At 41.7% G+C, this 15,581-nt stretch overlaps 1 protein-coding gene across 1 annotated transcript in view; it reads left to right on the forward strand.

Moving 5' to 3' along the window:
- Positions 1-15,581, forward strand: part of LOC139738158 (myotubularin-related protein 10-B-like) — a 72,025-nt gene that overhangs the window by 732 nt on the left and 55,712 nt on the right. Inside the window, exons 2-3 of the mRNA XM_071648820.1 lie at positions 3,095-3,234; positions 14,202-14,277. Coding sequence (XP_071504921.1) covers positions 3,095-3,234; positions 14,202-14,277 — 216 coding nt within the window. The remainder of the gene's footprint in view (positions 1-3,094; positions 3,235-14,201; positions 14,278-15,581) is intronic.

The following is a 15,581-nucleotide window of genomic DNA, read 5'->3' on the forward strand; positions in this document are numbered from 1 at the left end:
TTGAGAGAATATATGTCTACTTCTCTCTGTACTGCCCTGCTCTCAAGATCACTTTTTAGTGTGGTTTTGTAGTTCTCAAGCAAATGGAAGAGGTCAGATGCTGTGATTGTTTTTAAAATGTCATAAGTTGCGGACACGGTGATGGTTATTCTTGTCAGTATATATATAATGATTTGCATTTCGGTGATTAATTATGTAATTTTTCTATGCATTAGGTTTAAGGAATTTCAGAAAATTAAAAAACATTACTTTGACCATGAGTTTGTTTTGTTTTGTTTTTCCTTTGTAAGGAGAAACTTTTGTCGGGGCTAATTATGTACCAGGTACTGATTGTAAGTTCTCATTAAAGATTTGAAAGGAATAAAAATAAGAATAAGTATTACTGGGTCACATAATTACTCATTAACTGCTGTACATTGTGTAGATCAATAATATATGGACACCTTTGCTCAGCGATACAAATTGAAATATGGAAAAAGATGAAAAAGGGGAAAGAGGAAAAAGATTTATAATGAAGAATAAGAGTCGATTTTTAGTTTAAACACTTGGGGTTTAAACATAAAATCAGTGCTACATGTGTGCTCGTCTCTGCAGATGAATAAACTTTATGTTATTACCTGAAATGTAGCATTGGTTCATTTCACATTGCTGATGACTCCTACAAGTTTGGAATGCTTCATTCTAACAACCTTGGTACATGTTAGTGTCTCTTAAGCCCTTTTTACACTTGTGTTTCTTAACCCCGGACTTTCTCTGACCCAGGACTATCGTTAGTCCCGTACCAATTTTTTCAGCTTTTTACACTGGCCAATTAGTCCCGTACTATCTCTTGTCCGGGGCTAAGGAGAAAACTGACCTTTTTACACTCGTATTTCTTAGCCCCGGACTTTCCAAACAACATGAATATTTATGATTACGCTGTGTACTGTACACGTACACGCACGCACCGGCAGCACTTGATTACCTCATTTCTGATTGGTCAGTGAGGGTCGGACTTCATCTCCGTCGCTTAGCCCAGGATTATTTTTTTCGTTCTGTTTACACTCACTTGCTTGGCACCGCAGTTGCGGTGCTAACCCTGCTATTTTGCAGGGCCAGATAGTACCGGACTATCGGTGGGGCTAGCCCACTTTGGCAAAAACGAGTGTAAACAGAAAGTGGGCTAAGGATAGTCCCGTACCAACGGTGGGGCTAAGGCCCCCCCTAAGCCCCACCGTTGATATGGGACTAAGCAAAAATTTACAAGTGTAAAAAGCCCTTTACTTCGTATCTATTGATCCGTTTGACACGATTGAGTGTCACAGATTCTGTGGTGACACATTGTATCGAGAGTGAAGATGGGAAAACAAAGTATTTTTGTGCAGTGAGACACCTGTGTATCAGTCTGTAGGTATCGATTGCCATGGCATTTCGCAACGCTGCACACTGGCACTGGTCCGGCGGTACCTGACCAGTAAATATCATTGTCGGACGCCAGCAACTTCTTTATGACTGCACCAGTAAACAATGGAAAAACTGGATATCTACTGGTCCGACAGACAGGTCGGAACAGTATTAGATAAAATGTTTTAGTGTCCACTCCTATATTTCAGTAGTGAGAATGGTTCCAATGGATCACCGTAGAATTCAATGCCACAGTAATTCAAATGTGAATGAACCCATTAGGGTCATTGGTTGTACCCATGGATGGCATACAGTGTCGGAGAGGGGGACACCTAATGCCGGTGGGACCAACTGATTCATACCTGGCCAATCCGCTGTTCTTAAACATGTGAGCACCACCCAAAATCCAGATCGCTTCAGCCGTAGCCTGTGGCAGACTTTCTAAAATTAGTCACGCTTTATTGAATTAGCATTAGTTTTACTGCTTATGATCCACAAGCCTATTTATGTTCTGGAAGTATTTAAAGTTATTTAAAGTGTTGAGTAAATATAGGAAATGTATGAACGCAAACGAGTGTCACAGGTGTTAATACACACCCTTACTTATCCAAGCTTTTTGACTGCTGTCATTCATTTGATCCTAAGCTCACATGTCATGACACAGGATACAAAGTGATATGAACTAATGACAATATTAAAATAGTTCATCCCTCATCTTCATGTCATTACATTTTTTTTCCATACCAAATAAAAACAAACCCAACACCTTTTACACGCAGCATCATAACTGTAGTAATCATCGATGCATTTTGCATGGAATCCCAAACATGCGCCCTCCCTCCTGCCCCCTTACCCAAGGAAAGAAATTAATGAAAATGAAAGGTTGCTGGAAAGTTGACTTCTTGCTCTAATTTTCTAATTTCATATGTATCTTTCAGAAAGATGTAGACATGTTTATTTGAATACCGTGGTACTTGAATTTGCAGCTATTGTGGATGTATTATGGCAAATGCATTTGGACTCTATCCAGAGCACAGAGATTGTGGTGCTGGACAGTAAAGGAATTCTCTAACATGGAGGGGAAAGGGTACATGGGGATATTTCCTGATGGGAATTGATACTAGTCCTGGGGACCGTTTCATGAAACTGTTAAAAGCCACTGAAATCCTTGCGTCTGATTGGCTGATAGCAAATTTATCGGTGAAAACCTCCATCGAACTCGTTGATGAAACGCCCCCCTGAATTGGTTCTCAGGCTGGACTTGGGAAGGTAAATTTCTTGCAAGAACACAAAATAAGATCAACTACCTTACTGACAGCCCTGCTTGTATAAGGTCACTCGTAAAAACCAGAAGTACTGGAGAAAGTCTCGTTGTTCACTCAAGTTGACTCACGGTAGTCAGCAGTGTTGAAACAGTATGAGCCTGACACATTGTACCATACATGTTACCATTGCGTGCCCAGGAGATCGACACGAATGCATGTGATTCAAGGAAGGGATGACTGAGGTAATGACGTGAAGGTATGTAAGGTACGTGATATACTTACAGGCCTCGCCAGCATTTGCGTTGTTCTCCAGGGCACATCTTCCTTGAATGGCGTGCATTGGCATCATTCTCCTGGGCTTTTAATATGACAATGCATATCAGTGAGTCTGTGCAATTTCCTTTCATTGATACCACCTGTGAATATCTTGTCTTCCCCATCTGCAGGTGAGATCATCATCAGCCACACCCCAAATGTCCTCAAGTTTGACTCCTACAATGGACTCAATAGGGGCATCTCGGGATCCCTATTCTGTACAAACTTCAAAATTAGCTTCGTCACCGCCAACAGACCCGCACAGCATGTGGTAAGTAGCAGTAATATGACGACTAATAATGATGAAATAGAGCATTCACGCTGCCATCAAAAACCATGAATAGATTTTCCCCTTCCCAGTATTTCCTGAGAAGTTGCTGTGTAAGTAATGGTACATCAGTGAAAAAAGGGAATCATAAAACCCTCCTCAGAAGTGGAGTTTCTTATGGCTGTCAGTCAAGTAGTTAGAGACATAACATTCAGTTCAACTTAGTTCATTTCAGTTTTATTTCTGCATTCCATTTTCAATGCAGTGGAACAATATATAACAAGGAGTTGTCATATGAATTATCTAGATCAAAGCATACATGTATGCATATTATAGGTGATATGACTGTTGTACAATCTAGTATGATACTACTGTCGTGTAATACTGGGAATTGTACAGTAGGACTGTAGTACAAATATTAGGAAAAGTAAATTAATCATATTGTCGAAGACATTATAGGGTAGCCTAGTCCCAAGGATGTTTGCAGCTTTGCAAACCTTTATTTTGATTGCTGTGCCAAAACATTCATCAGTCATTAGCAGGGACAGTTATTTCAGTAGAGCAGTTGTGCTGGTCAGTACCTGTTGCAAGTTGGCTATGTACACTGTCAGTCAGCTTTAACCCATTGAGGACGGGCTGATTTTGCTATAACATGTATTTACCATAGACACCTGCCCGAATATATTCAGGACTAGTGTGATAAACTGATCTTATGCAAGTCTGAGGTTGAGACTACTGTATTATGATTTCCGCTCTTGCTCTCACCCTCTCTACTTCCAGCCCTGTTTTCTCTCCTCTCTGATAACAGTAACTCTCTGTTCTTCCGATGTCACACTATCTATCATCTTTCTCTTATCTACTGTAAGACGCCAGTGGTTAGACTGGATGCATTCCTTACTGACCACTGCTGACCACAACCCTTTCCGTTCCCATGGAACTCACTGTATAAAAGATGTACATAGACTGAAATAAAGTCAGTCCGGTAATTGCAGCCACTGAGTCAACGTCTACTTTCTTTTGCGTGCATATAACCTAGCTATATACTACACACATATACTAAGGTTATAATACTGGCGACGAGGATTAAACTTCTGTAAAATGGCTGGTCTGGTAGGAAATATAGAAGAATTCCGAGAGGGAATCGACTGGTGCCAATACATAGAAAGATTGGACCTGTACTTCAAAGCCAATGGGATTGAAGCAGAGGAGAAGAGGCAAGCTACATTGCTGACTGTCATCGGGCCAGCAGCTTACAGTCTTCTCCGCAGTCTTGTTTCTCCAGCCAAGCCAGCGGACAAGAAGTATGCTGAACTTGTCCAGGTAATGACGGAGCATTACACCCCAGCACCAAGTGAGATTGTTGAACGGTGCAAGTTCAACAGCCGCTTCCGAAAAGACTCAGAAACAATCAGTGAATTCATAGCTGCACTAAAGTCGATGGCAGAGCACTGCAATTATGGTTCTACTCTAGGTGAGATGATTCGCGATCGATTAGTCTGCGGCATCAGACATGATCGGATCCAACGTATTCTTCTAGCTGAGAAGAAGCTTGATCTCGCCAAGGCCGTTGACATTGCGACAAGTGTGGAGATGGCAGAGAGAAATGTGTGTGATCTTCAATCAACACAGGCTCCACATGGAAATGGTGCAACAAACAAGGTGTTCAAGCAGCAGGCAGGACACAGAAAAACCGGAGCTCAACATCGCAACTCGTGCTACCGCTGTGGACAGGGGCACGAGAAGGGCAAGTGCAAGGCAGTCGACGCCACTTGTCATAATTGTGGAAAGCGTGGACACTTCGCGAAAGTCTGCCGGAGTAAGACAAATTCCGGGCAGAGGAAGGAGGTCCACACAAAGTTTATGGCAGAGACTAGCACGGAAGAGTCGACCCCTCCCAAGGACAACAATGAGGAGTACTTCATGCACAAGGCATCACCAAAAAAGGAGGCTCCAATGTTGCTCGAGTTGGGGATTTCCCAAAATAACACTGTGATGGAGATCGATACAGGAGCTACACTATCGATAGTGAGCGAGGCAACTTATCGTGCATGGAACCATCAACCCCAGCTGTCACAGTCTGATGTGGTGTTAAGAACTTACACGGGGGATAAGATACCAGTAGTGGGCGCATGCAACGTGAATGTGAGGCATAATGCCCAGGACCTGGAACTCCCCTTGCTAGTTGTTGCAGGTGATGGGCCAAATTTGCTGGGGAGGAACTGGTTAGCGCGGCTGAAGCTCGATTGGAACACCATCGCAGTGGTAAAGCAGACCAACTCCCTCGACAGTGTGCTCGCAAATTACAACGACCTTTTTCATGATGGACTGGGCAAACTGAAGGGGCAAACAATTCAGATTGCCATTCAGGAGGATGCCCAGCCCAAGTTTTGTAAGGCGCGGCCTGTTCCGTTTTCGTTGAAAAAGCGTGTTGAAGATGAGCTAGACCGTCTACAAGAGGAGGGAGTGATTCAACCGGTGAGATTCTCGAGATGGGCAGCCCCCATTGTGCCGGTTTTGAAAGAGTCAGGCGCATTGCGCATATGTGGGGACTATAAAACAACAGTCAATCGCGTCTCCAAGACTGACATTTACCCATTGCCAAGAGTGGAGGAGTTATTCACATCGCTATCTGGTGGTACGTCATTCAGTAAGCTAGATTTGAGCCATGCTTATCTGCAGCTGGAGCTGGATGGGCGATCACGTGAGCTGGTGACCATCAACACGCACAAGGGCTTGTTTCAGTATACACGCCTGCCCTTTGGTGTTTCAGCTGCTCCAGCCATATTCCAGCGCACGATCGAGGGATTGCTGGCCGACATCCCTCACACTGTGGCCTTCTTGGATGACGTGCTTGTGACCGGAGCTACCGAGAAGGAGCACCTGGAGAACCTCGACAAGGTTCTCAATCGCCTCAACGATGCTGGCCTGAGATTGAAACGCGAGAAATGTGTGTTCTTCGCACCGGAAGTGACGTCCTTGGGCCATCGCATCTCGCAGACCGGCGTCCATCCGACGGAGGAGAAGGTGACAGCAGTCAAAGAGGCGCCTACACCTACGAACGTGTCAGAGTTAAAGTCTTACCTTGGCATTCTCAATTACTATGGGAAATTCATGCCAAATTTGTCGACCGTCCTGGCACCACTGCATGTATTGCTGCAAAAGAATACAAAATGGGTCTGGGGAGCCGAGCAGCAGCGTGCATTCGAGTCGTCTAAAACGCTGCTAACGTCTGACAAGGTGTTAATCCACTATGATGCAAAGAAACCACTCGTCCTAAATTGTGATGCGAGCCCATATGGAGTGGGCGTGGTCCTTGCTCACAAACTGGCAGATGGCAGTGAGAGGCCGATCGCTTATGCGTCACGCTCGCTGACGCAAGCAGAAAAAAACTATGCACAGATCGACCGAGAAGGTCTCGCAATCGTTTTTGGGGTGCGTAAATTTCACCAGTACCTGTATGGACGGAAATTTGTGATTGCGACGGATCATAAGCCTTTACTGGGGCTATTTGGCGCTACGCGAGCGATACCGACGATGGCGTCATCGCGTATTCAACGGTGGGCACTCACGCTGAGCGCATACGACTACGAGCTTGTCTATAAACCAGGGCAGAGCAACGGCAACGCAGATGCACTCAGCCGACTACCCATGACGACACCGACTATGCGCATCCCCAAACCAGCTGACTATGTGCTAGTTATGCAACACCTGGAGTCGACACCCGTCACACCGACATCGATCAGGCAGTGGACCGCGAAGGATCCAATTTTGTCGCGAGTGCGCGAATATGTTCTTCGTGGATGGCCGTCAAAGTGTGATGAGGAAATTTCGCCTTATTTCAGGAGGCGGGATGAGTTGTGTGTGTATGATGGCTGCATAATGTGGGGAGCACGTGTTGTCATACCTCCACAAGGGAGAAATCAGCTCACTGAGGAGCTGCATGAAGCTCACCCCGGGATCTCGCGAATGAAATCACTCGCTCGCAGTTATTTCTGGTGGCCTGGGATGGATGGTGACCTGGAGAGCAAAGTGAAAAATTGCAAGGAGTGTCAGCAATCTCGAAAGTTGCCGCCAGCAGCACCACTTCATCCATGGGAGTGGCCACGAAAGCCATGGTCGCGAATCCACTTGGATTATGCAGGGCCATTCATGGGCCGTATGTTTCTTGTGTTGGTAGATTCGCATTCGAAATGGATGGATATCTTTCCAGTCTACAAGGCAACCAGCTCAATCACAATTGAGAAGCTACGCGAAACCTTCGCGATACATGGCCTGCCAGAGCTTATTGTCACCGACAATGGAAGCGTGTTCACAAGCGACGAATTTCAGCAATTCCTACAGCTGAATGGAATCCGTCATGTTCGCACTGCACCTTTTCATCCGTCATCAAACGGGCTGGCAGAGAGGGCAGTGCAGTCCTTCAAAGCTGCAATGAAGCGCATGACCAACGGCACAATCGAAACGAAGTTGTCACGATTTCTGATGGCATACCGCATCACACCTCATCCAACAACTGGAACACCTCCTGCGCAACTTCTCTTCAATCGCATTCCCCGTTCGCGATTTGATTGTGTGAAACCAAACATGGAGGAGCGTGTTCAGCGAAAGCAGCATGATCAGAAGCAGAAGCACGATCAGCGTGCTAAAGCTCGCGATTTTTGCATCGGAGATCGCGTGTACGTGAAAAACTTTGCCAGCGGTCCACAGTGGATGCCAGGCGAAGTCATTTCCATCGACGGCGTCCAATATACGCTGAGGCTGGCAGATGATCGCATCTGCAGGCGACACATCGAGCACATACGACGTCGCTATGACAACGACGATGTGGCCGCGGATGTGTTCCTTCCTCATCCACGTGGGGAGGGGAACCACAATGCACAACAAGACCATGATGACGAAGCACCAGCACTTCGCAGGTCTAACCGCCAGCGAAAATACCCGGAACGCTATGGGGAGCCAATACCACATTGAGGAGGCAGTTGTAAATAACACTTGTAAAAATGCCGGACACTTTGGACAATTCAAGGTCGAAATTAAGTTCAAAGTTAAGGATAACTCTTCGTTGGTTCAAAGCTGAACTCAATGGACAGTTCAGTTGGACATTATAATTGTTGTTTTCGTGTGTTGATACATTTGACATGGTACACACATACATTTATACCTCCCAGAATATAAGAAAGGTGACTTAAGAAATATAACAAATTGCAAAATAAGTTGAACATACCAATTTGATAAGATAATATATTAGATGGAGATTTTGGACATTGACAGTTTTGGGATAATGTTCAAATAAGATAGTGTTATTCAAAAGAAGTTAAGATTTCACTTTTTGGTTGAATAATAATGTGTTAATTGATGAGAACCATTTTTGGAAAAACCAAAAACAATTCTAAGGGGGAGGAGTGTGATAAACTGATCTTATGCAAGTCTGAGGTTGAGACTACTGTATTATGATTTCCGCTCTTGCTCTCACCCTCTCTACTTCCAGCCCTGTTTTCTCTCCTCTCTGATAACAGTAACTCTCTGTTCTTCCGATGTCACACTATCTATCATCTTTCTCTTATCTACTGTAAGACGCCAGTGGTTAGACTGGATGCATTCCTTACTGACCACTGCTGACCACAACCCTTTCCGTTCCCATGGAACTCACTGTATAAAAGATGTACATAGACTGAAATAAAGTCAGTCCGGTAATTGCAGCCACTGAGTCAACGTCTACTTTCTTTTGCGTGCATATAACCTAGCTATATACTACACACATATACTAAGGTTATAATAACTAGTCTTCAACAGGTTGAATTTATATCTGAATGCAGTCTAGGCCTTTCTTCTCCAACAAGCATCCTTGAAGTACTCCAACATTCCTTTTCATTGTTTAAGAGAATTGAGATAAAACATCATGCACATACCAGAGATTCCTTAACACTATAATGCTGATTAAATGTTTATAGAATATTTGGTTTGTGGCATGGTCTTAAAATTCCCTGAACAAGTAGATGTACAAGACTGTAGATGAAGAGTCTGCACCCAGCACAACAGTTATTCTCTGATCTGGATAGTACAAATATCACAATTATATTGTAGGACACAAACTTTATTGTGATGCTAATGGCAAACTAGGATCTGGAGACCACTCCAGGTTCACATTTCATTAAAAATATTAGGATAGTCAGTTTGGCTGGAGTAGCAACTTCCCGTAGCAACAGCTAATCAGGAAGCTGGATTGTTGCCGTTACCATGATGTTTGCCACTCCAGTAAGAGTTGCTATCATAGCATATCATGTGATTGGTCATGTTGTCTTGTGTTTTTCATAGTTCTAGGTAAGGATATAATACATAAAGTACTGTATCTTCAAATACCAGTTTTCACAATAAAGCTGTTCTTAATGGTCTGTATTGCCCATTTCTCTTAGATATAAAATTAGCAGACTGGAAGGTAGGCTACTTATGGTATAAGGAGGCTGACCTGGTCAAACACTCAGTTGGCTAGTAAAGTTGAAAGATTGGGAAAATTACAGAAGTTGCCTTTGCAAAGCTTTTCCAGAACATCTCAGAAGTATGCTAAGCCCCCAGGAGAAGGACCAAGCACACAAACGGACAGACATAGGATTCACCGGGATCAGTTCAGTAGCTCATAACAGCAGGATTTGGATTCAGATTAAAATGGGGAAAATCAAGTTTTGCTCTGCTGTTCACATTCTAGAAAGTCTCCTGTTCACACCTGATTGAGTCTCTGGCAGAGCACTACTCTTTAACCTGATCAGTCCCACTGCCTCAAAGTGCCTATTGGTATTTTCTACAAATAGGACATCAGTGATACAGGCAGAGTTAACCTGGCTATACACTAGGCGTGTCTTCATCAGCCCGAAGTTTCAAAATAGCGTGCTATCTTGTGGTTACCAAACTAGTCCGATGTCAAAATAGCACACTATCTGTATAGTGAAGACGCAAATAGCGCGCTATTTGATCGGAAAAATTTTCCCCAAAATCTTGGTCTAGTTCATGGACTAGAGCACTAATTGGTGAAATAGCGCGCTATTTTGGGTGCGTCTCCATCAGCCCGAAATTTTCTCGATCCCTCCACGCTTCTGGTTAGCCAGCTGGCTACGGAAAGCGCATGTACAAGCTAGTTATTGTATAGTACATACACGCACGATGTATTCAAGGATCACATGTGTGTACTAGGCCTACTGTTGTTGACATCTTTAAAACTAGAGGTGATTTCTCTCACCTCCCTATCAAAACTCAGTGCCGTGCATGCTAACTGTTTTTTGTAAACTTCTTCTTCTGGTCCACTCTACCTTAGCTGAAGATTCTTGCAGATTGTGTGTATTTTGGATTTGTTTAAACATTGCAATTCATTAATTTCATAAAGATGCCTCACTGGACAGGAGAAAGAGTAACATTATTAATATCCCGTTGGAGAGATGTATGCTGTACTTCTCACCTCCCTGGTTGAAGTATCGCACATACGGTGATATAGGAGATTTTGAGCGGAGAAATCAACTTTCGAACCGCGAGCCAGGCAGAGTAATATTGCAAAGTGCGCATGCGTCAATTTTCGGGCTAATTTCCCAAAGCAGGCTGTTCGAGTCGAAGACGCACATTCGCTGTATCGGGCTATTTTGACCACAAAATATCCCGCTAGATTGAACTTCGGGCTGATGAAGACATGCCTAATGAGATTTGGATTCTGATTGAAATGGGGAAAATCAAGTTTTGCTCTCCTGTTCACACCCTAGAAAGTCTCCTGTTCACACCTGAGTAAGTCTGTTGCAGAACACTATTCCTTTAACCTGATCAGTCCCAATGCCTCAAAGTGCCTATTGGTATTTTCTACAAATAGGACATCAGTGATGTGATACAGGCAGAGTTAACCTGGCACACCTTGTCAGTGCCTATACTTTGGGAATCGGTGAAGGCTTTTTTGTTGTTGTTGTTGTTATTTGAATTTATTTGGCGTTTATCATTCCTCAAGGAATATTTACGCTTAGCAAGATCTAGTGTAGTCTCCATTCCAGACCTGTCTGTTCCGTTAAGGGGGCCCTACATGAAGGTACACGTGCAATGCCTTTATACTGCTCAGCATGGATGCAGCCTCAACTCAAAAGTTTGTCTATATTGAAATAAATACAAGGGCTATGCCCAATGATTTTGTGACGCAAAAAGGCCTGTATGCTTCTCTTGTTCTGAACCAATACAGTATGAGAACATGACAAGTAGATGCCCAAGCTTTAGTACCTCTAGAGAGTAAAACAAGGCAAAACATAATTCATGATAAATGAAACCTGTGTTCAAGTCCTACAGTTGATAATGGCCTCATACAGAAGCCTAAGCCCTTCGAAATATGGTTTTCTTTTGCACATTAAAAATCAGTTTCTCTTTCAGTGTGTATACTGCCATGCTGTGATAATGATGCAACTCCCTGAGTACATTTGGCCACCAATAGATTGGAGCCTTTACTAAAGTGGCATAGGAAATAGTTTGAGACAACGTGTGAAAAGGTTCCTCTGTCTTCAACCCAGCAATTTCCATAAAACACTGTTCTGTGGCTTGCTGTAACATTTGTATACATTTTCATCACAAATTGCTATTTATTGAGAGTGCTTCATAAGGTAGAAATGCTTATGATTGTCGTTTCAGTTGCGGCATTTACAAAAGCCTTTGACTTTGCTAGATCTGCAATTGATAATTGACAAATTGCCAACACATTTTAGCAAATTTAATTTACCATGTCTGTTTCAGAGTGGCATACATGTGTAGATTTGAAGGAATTTCCTTATTGTGTTATGCAGATTTGATGAATTAACCAGTTTCTCTGTTAGGTTTGTGCAGCATTTGTATGAAGTGAAATTTGGAGGTGCCAGTTCGCTGATTTAAAGATGATAAAATCTGTACACTGTATAAAAAAGACGAAGAAATCAAACAGATAAACAAGCAAGACATAACAAAACAAAAACAACAAACCAAAACAAATCCCAGGAACTGATGGGGCTGAGTTGTGCTTTTGCTACAAACAATAAGCAGAATGTGGTGCAAGTTTTCATGCCATGACTCAGGTCATCGCACATATACGCTGTAGCCTTAGCCAATCTTGATGGTGCCAAGAGAGCTACAGGTCACAATGACTCAAGCCCCTAAAACAGAGACCTTTTATGATGAAGAATCTATTAACACTGTGTGTACTTTTAGCCTGAAGTGGAACGATGAGTACTGCATTCTCTGGAAAACAGTCAAAGAGTGTTTATGTGACATTATGTATGGTACACATTCGTATCTTTTTATGTCATACACATACGTCATAGGAAGTAAAAGAGTGATCTCTTTTTTTTAATAGTTTTACTCAAGCTGAGATACATCTCTGTGTAATGCCAATTCAGTTTTCTTCTACACTATATTTATCAGTTTGAATGAAAATGGCAATGCTGAGCATAGTGAAGATTATTGTAATGATCAATCTGACTGTAATATGTATACAGCTCTGTAGTTTTGATATTGATGAAAATAATTCAGATATAATTATGATGAGAATAGTGATTGTAATCATCACCACCATCATCATTATAATGATAGTCATGATGATGATCATAGTAGTGACAACATACAACATGTAGAGTAATCAGAATTGATCAAATTGATGTCATCATACTACTGTATACGCCAAATATTTTGTGAGGTTTTTATTTTCGCGAATTTCGTGAGGCAGGTGCTATTCGCGAAATTAAAGACATGCGAAAATATTAACTCTGATCCCAATGGATGTGACGTACGCGTGTACATTTCTCCGTTCAATACAAGACTCCATGATCACGAATTTAACCACTCGCGAAATCGTCAGGAATTCCCGATTCACAAAAATTTAGACTCGCGAAATATATGGCGTATACAGTATTGTATGAAAGAGATGTCATGAACGTGCCTTGCAGGACAAACATGTGGTCATCGAACCCTTTGCGGATGAATTGTCTGTGTTGTAATGTGTCACTCAAGGGAATACATGGACCTCAACTGACTGAAAACAAAGTTACCTCATCACTTCACATTTGATTGGACTTCCTCGTAGCAGGGTTCACCTCATGTCAAATTTCCTTCTTTCCAAACTGTTCTAAAGAGGATGACTGTACTCCTGTTACTGATTGCTTTGAAATGAGACATTCTCCCTGAGACAATGTTGAATGATGTTCGGGTACACTTTCAGTTTTTGTAGACACCCGGGAATTATTTGCAGATGGATGCGTAGAAAAACTCAAAGAATTTTTTTTTTTTTGGGGGGGGGGAGAGCATTAACCTCATGATCTCATCATTTCATTTGATTTCTGCCCTAGCAGGTGGTTTTTTTTGTGAGTTTCTGCAGTGCTAGAAGATGTTTTAAGACATGCATTATGTAAATCATTTTGAGGTAATGCAGATCACATTTAACACAAAGTTTTCTCCTCGATATAACAATATCAACCATGAATATTCAACAGTGTGTACAAGGTAGTGATTCAAAAAAGAGACTCTGTACAGAATACTGTAAATCAAATAGTCTTCATCATAGAGTTGGATTGGAAGGTGAATTGAAAAGGAAGGGTCTGTCAATGTAGCTGATGTAATACTTTGTGTAATACCAAAGCAGCATTTAGTGTATACCACACTGTAGTTGTAAATTTGCATTTCGTGTAACATCATGTGGCATCATGTGTTCTCTGTCAGTGAGCATATATGTAAAAGTTGTTCAAAGCATTTATGAGAGAGTTATAAGAAAACATTCTACATGTTTGTAATGATCACACATGGGGAAATGAAATGTCATCTGAGAGATCTGTGTGCAGCATATAAAATGTAGAGTTCTTGTGACATTTATCTCTGTATTGCAATAAATGTTGTGAACCCCTTTGCTTTATATTCTGCAAAGGGTGCATGAAGTGGTGAATTTGGTTGACTGGAGATTGATGAAATCCTGGCATTGTCTCTGTTTTCAATTGCAGATTGAGTTGGATCACAGGAATCATTTATTCAAGGAAAATGACATCCCTCTCACAGCTGTCAGCCAAATCTTCCAAGGTTTGTTGGTTCTCTGGCTCCATCTATCCCTCCCTCTCTCTCTTCTCTTTATCTATCTGTCTATCTCTCTCTATTTTTTCTATCTCTCTCTCTTTTAATATTTCTTTGTCTTTCTCTATCTTTCTGTCTTTCTGTCTTGATCTATTTGTCTTTCATTTTCAGTCTGTGTGTTTCTGTTTTTCTCTATATGTCTTTCTCTCTCTTCATTTTTATATCTCTATCTTTCTGTCTTTCTGTTGTGATCTTTCTCTCTTTCATTTTTAGTCTGTGTGTCTCTATCTTTCTCTGTATGTCTATCTCTCTTGGTCTTTCTATCTCTATCTTTCTCTATATGTCTATGTCTATCTCTCTCTTGATCTTTCTATCTCCATCTTTCTCTATATGTCTATCTCTCTCTTGATCTTTCTATCTCCATCTTTCTCTGTATGTCTATGTCTATCTCTCTCTTGATCTTTCTATCTCCATATTTCTCTATATGTCTATCTCTCTCTTGATCTTTCTATCTCCATCTTTCTCTATATGTCTATATCTCTCTTGATCCTTCTATCTCTATCTTTCTCTCTATCTCTCTCTCTCTCTCTCTTGATCTTTCTATCTCCATCTTTCTCTATATGTCTATCTCTCTCTTGATCTTTCTATCTCTAGTGTTCTCTATATGTCTATCTCTCTCTTGATCTTTCTATCTCTATCTTTCTCTATATGTCTATCTCTCTCTTGATCTTTCTATCTCCATCTTTCTCTATATGTCTATCTCTCTCTTGATCTTTCTATCTCCATCTTTCGCTATATGTCTATCTCTCTCTTGATCTTTCTATCTCTAGTGTTCTCTATATGTCTATCTCTCTCTTGATCTTTCTATCTCTATCTTTCTCTATATGTCTATCTCTCTCTTGATCTTTCTATCTCCATCTTTCTCTATATGTCTATCTCTCTCTTGATCTTTCTATCTCCATCTTTTGCTATATGTCTATCTCTCTCTTGATCTTTCTATCTCTAGTGTTCTCTATATGTCTATCTCTCTCTTGATCTTTCTATCTCCATCTTTCTCTATATGTCTATCTCTCTCTTGATCTTTCTATCTCTATCTTTCTCTATATATGTCTATCTCTCTCTTGATCTTTCTATCTCTATCTTTCTCTATGTTTCTATCTCTTTATCTTTTTCTCTTTCTCTATCTTTCTCAGTCCATCTGTCTGTATGTCTCTATATTTCTATATATGCCCATATCTTTCTTTTCATCTTTTTATCTTTCTCTGTCTGTCTGTCTGTGTGTCTCCATCATCTATCTCTACATTTCTATGTGT

The sequence above is a fragment of the Diadema antillarum genome, unplaced genomic scaffold, assembly GCF_040938485.1.
Source record: "Diadema antillarum isolate AM-2024a unplaced genomic scaffold, OU_Dant_1.0 seq00000725_RagTag, whole genome shotgun sequence".
In the NCBI taxonomy this organism is placed as follows: domain Eukaryota; kingdom Metazoa; phylum Echinodermata; class Echinoidea; order Diadematoida; family Diadematidae; genus Diadema; species Diadema antillarum.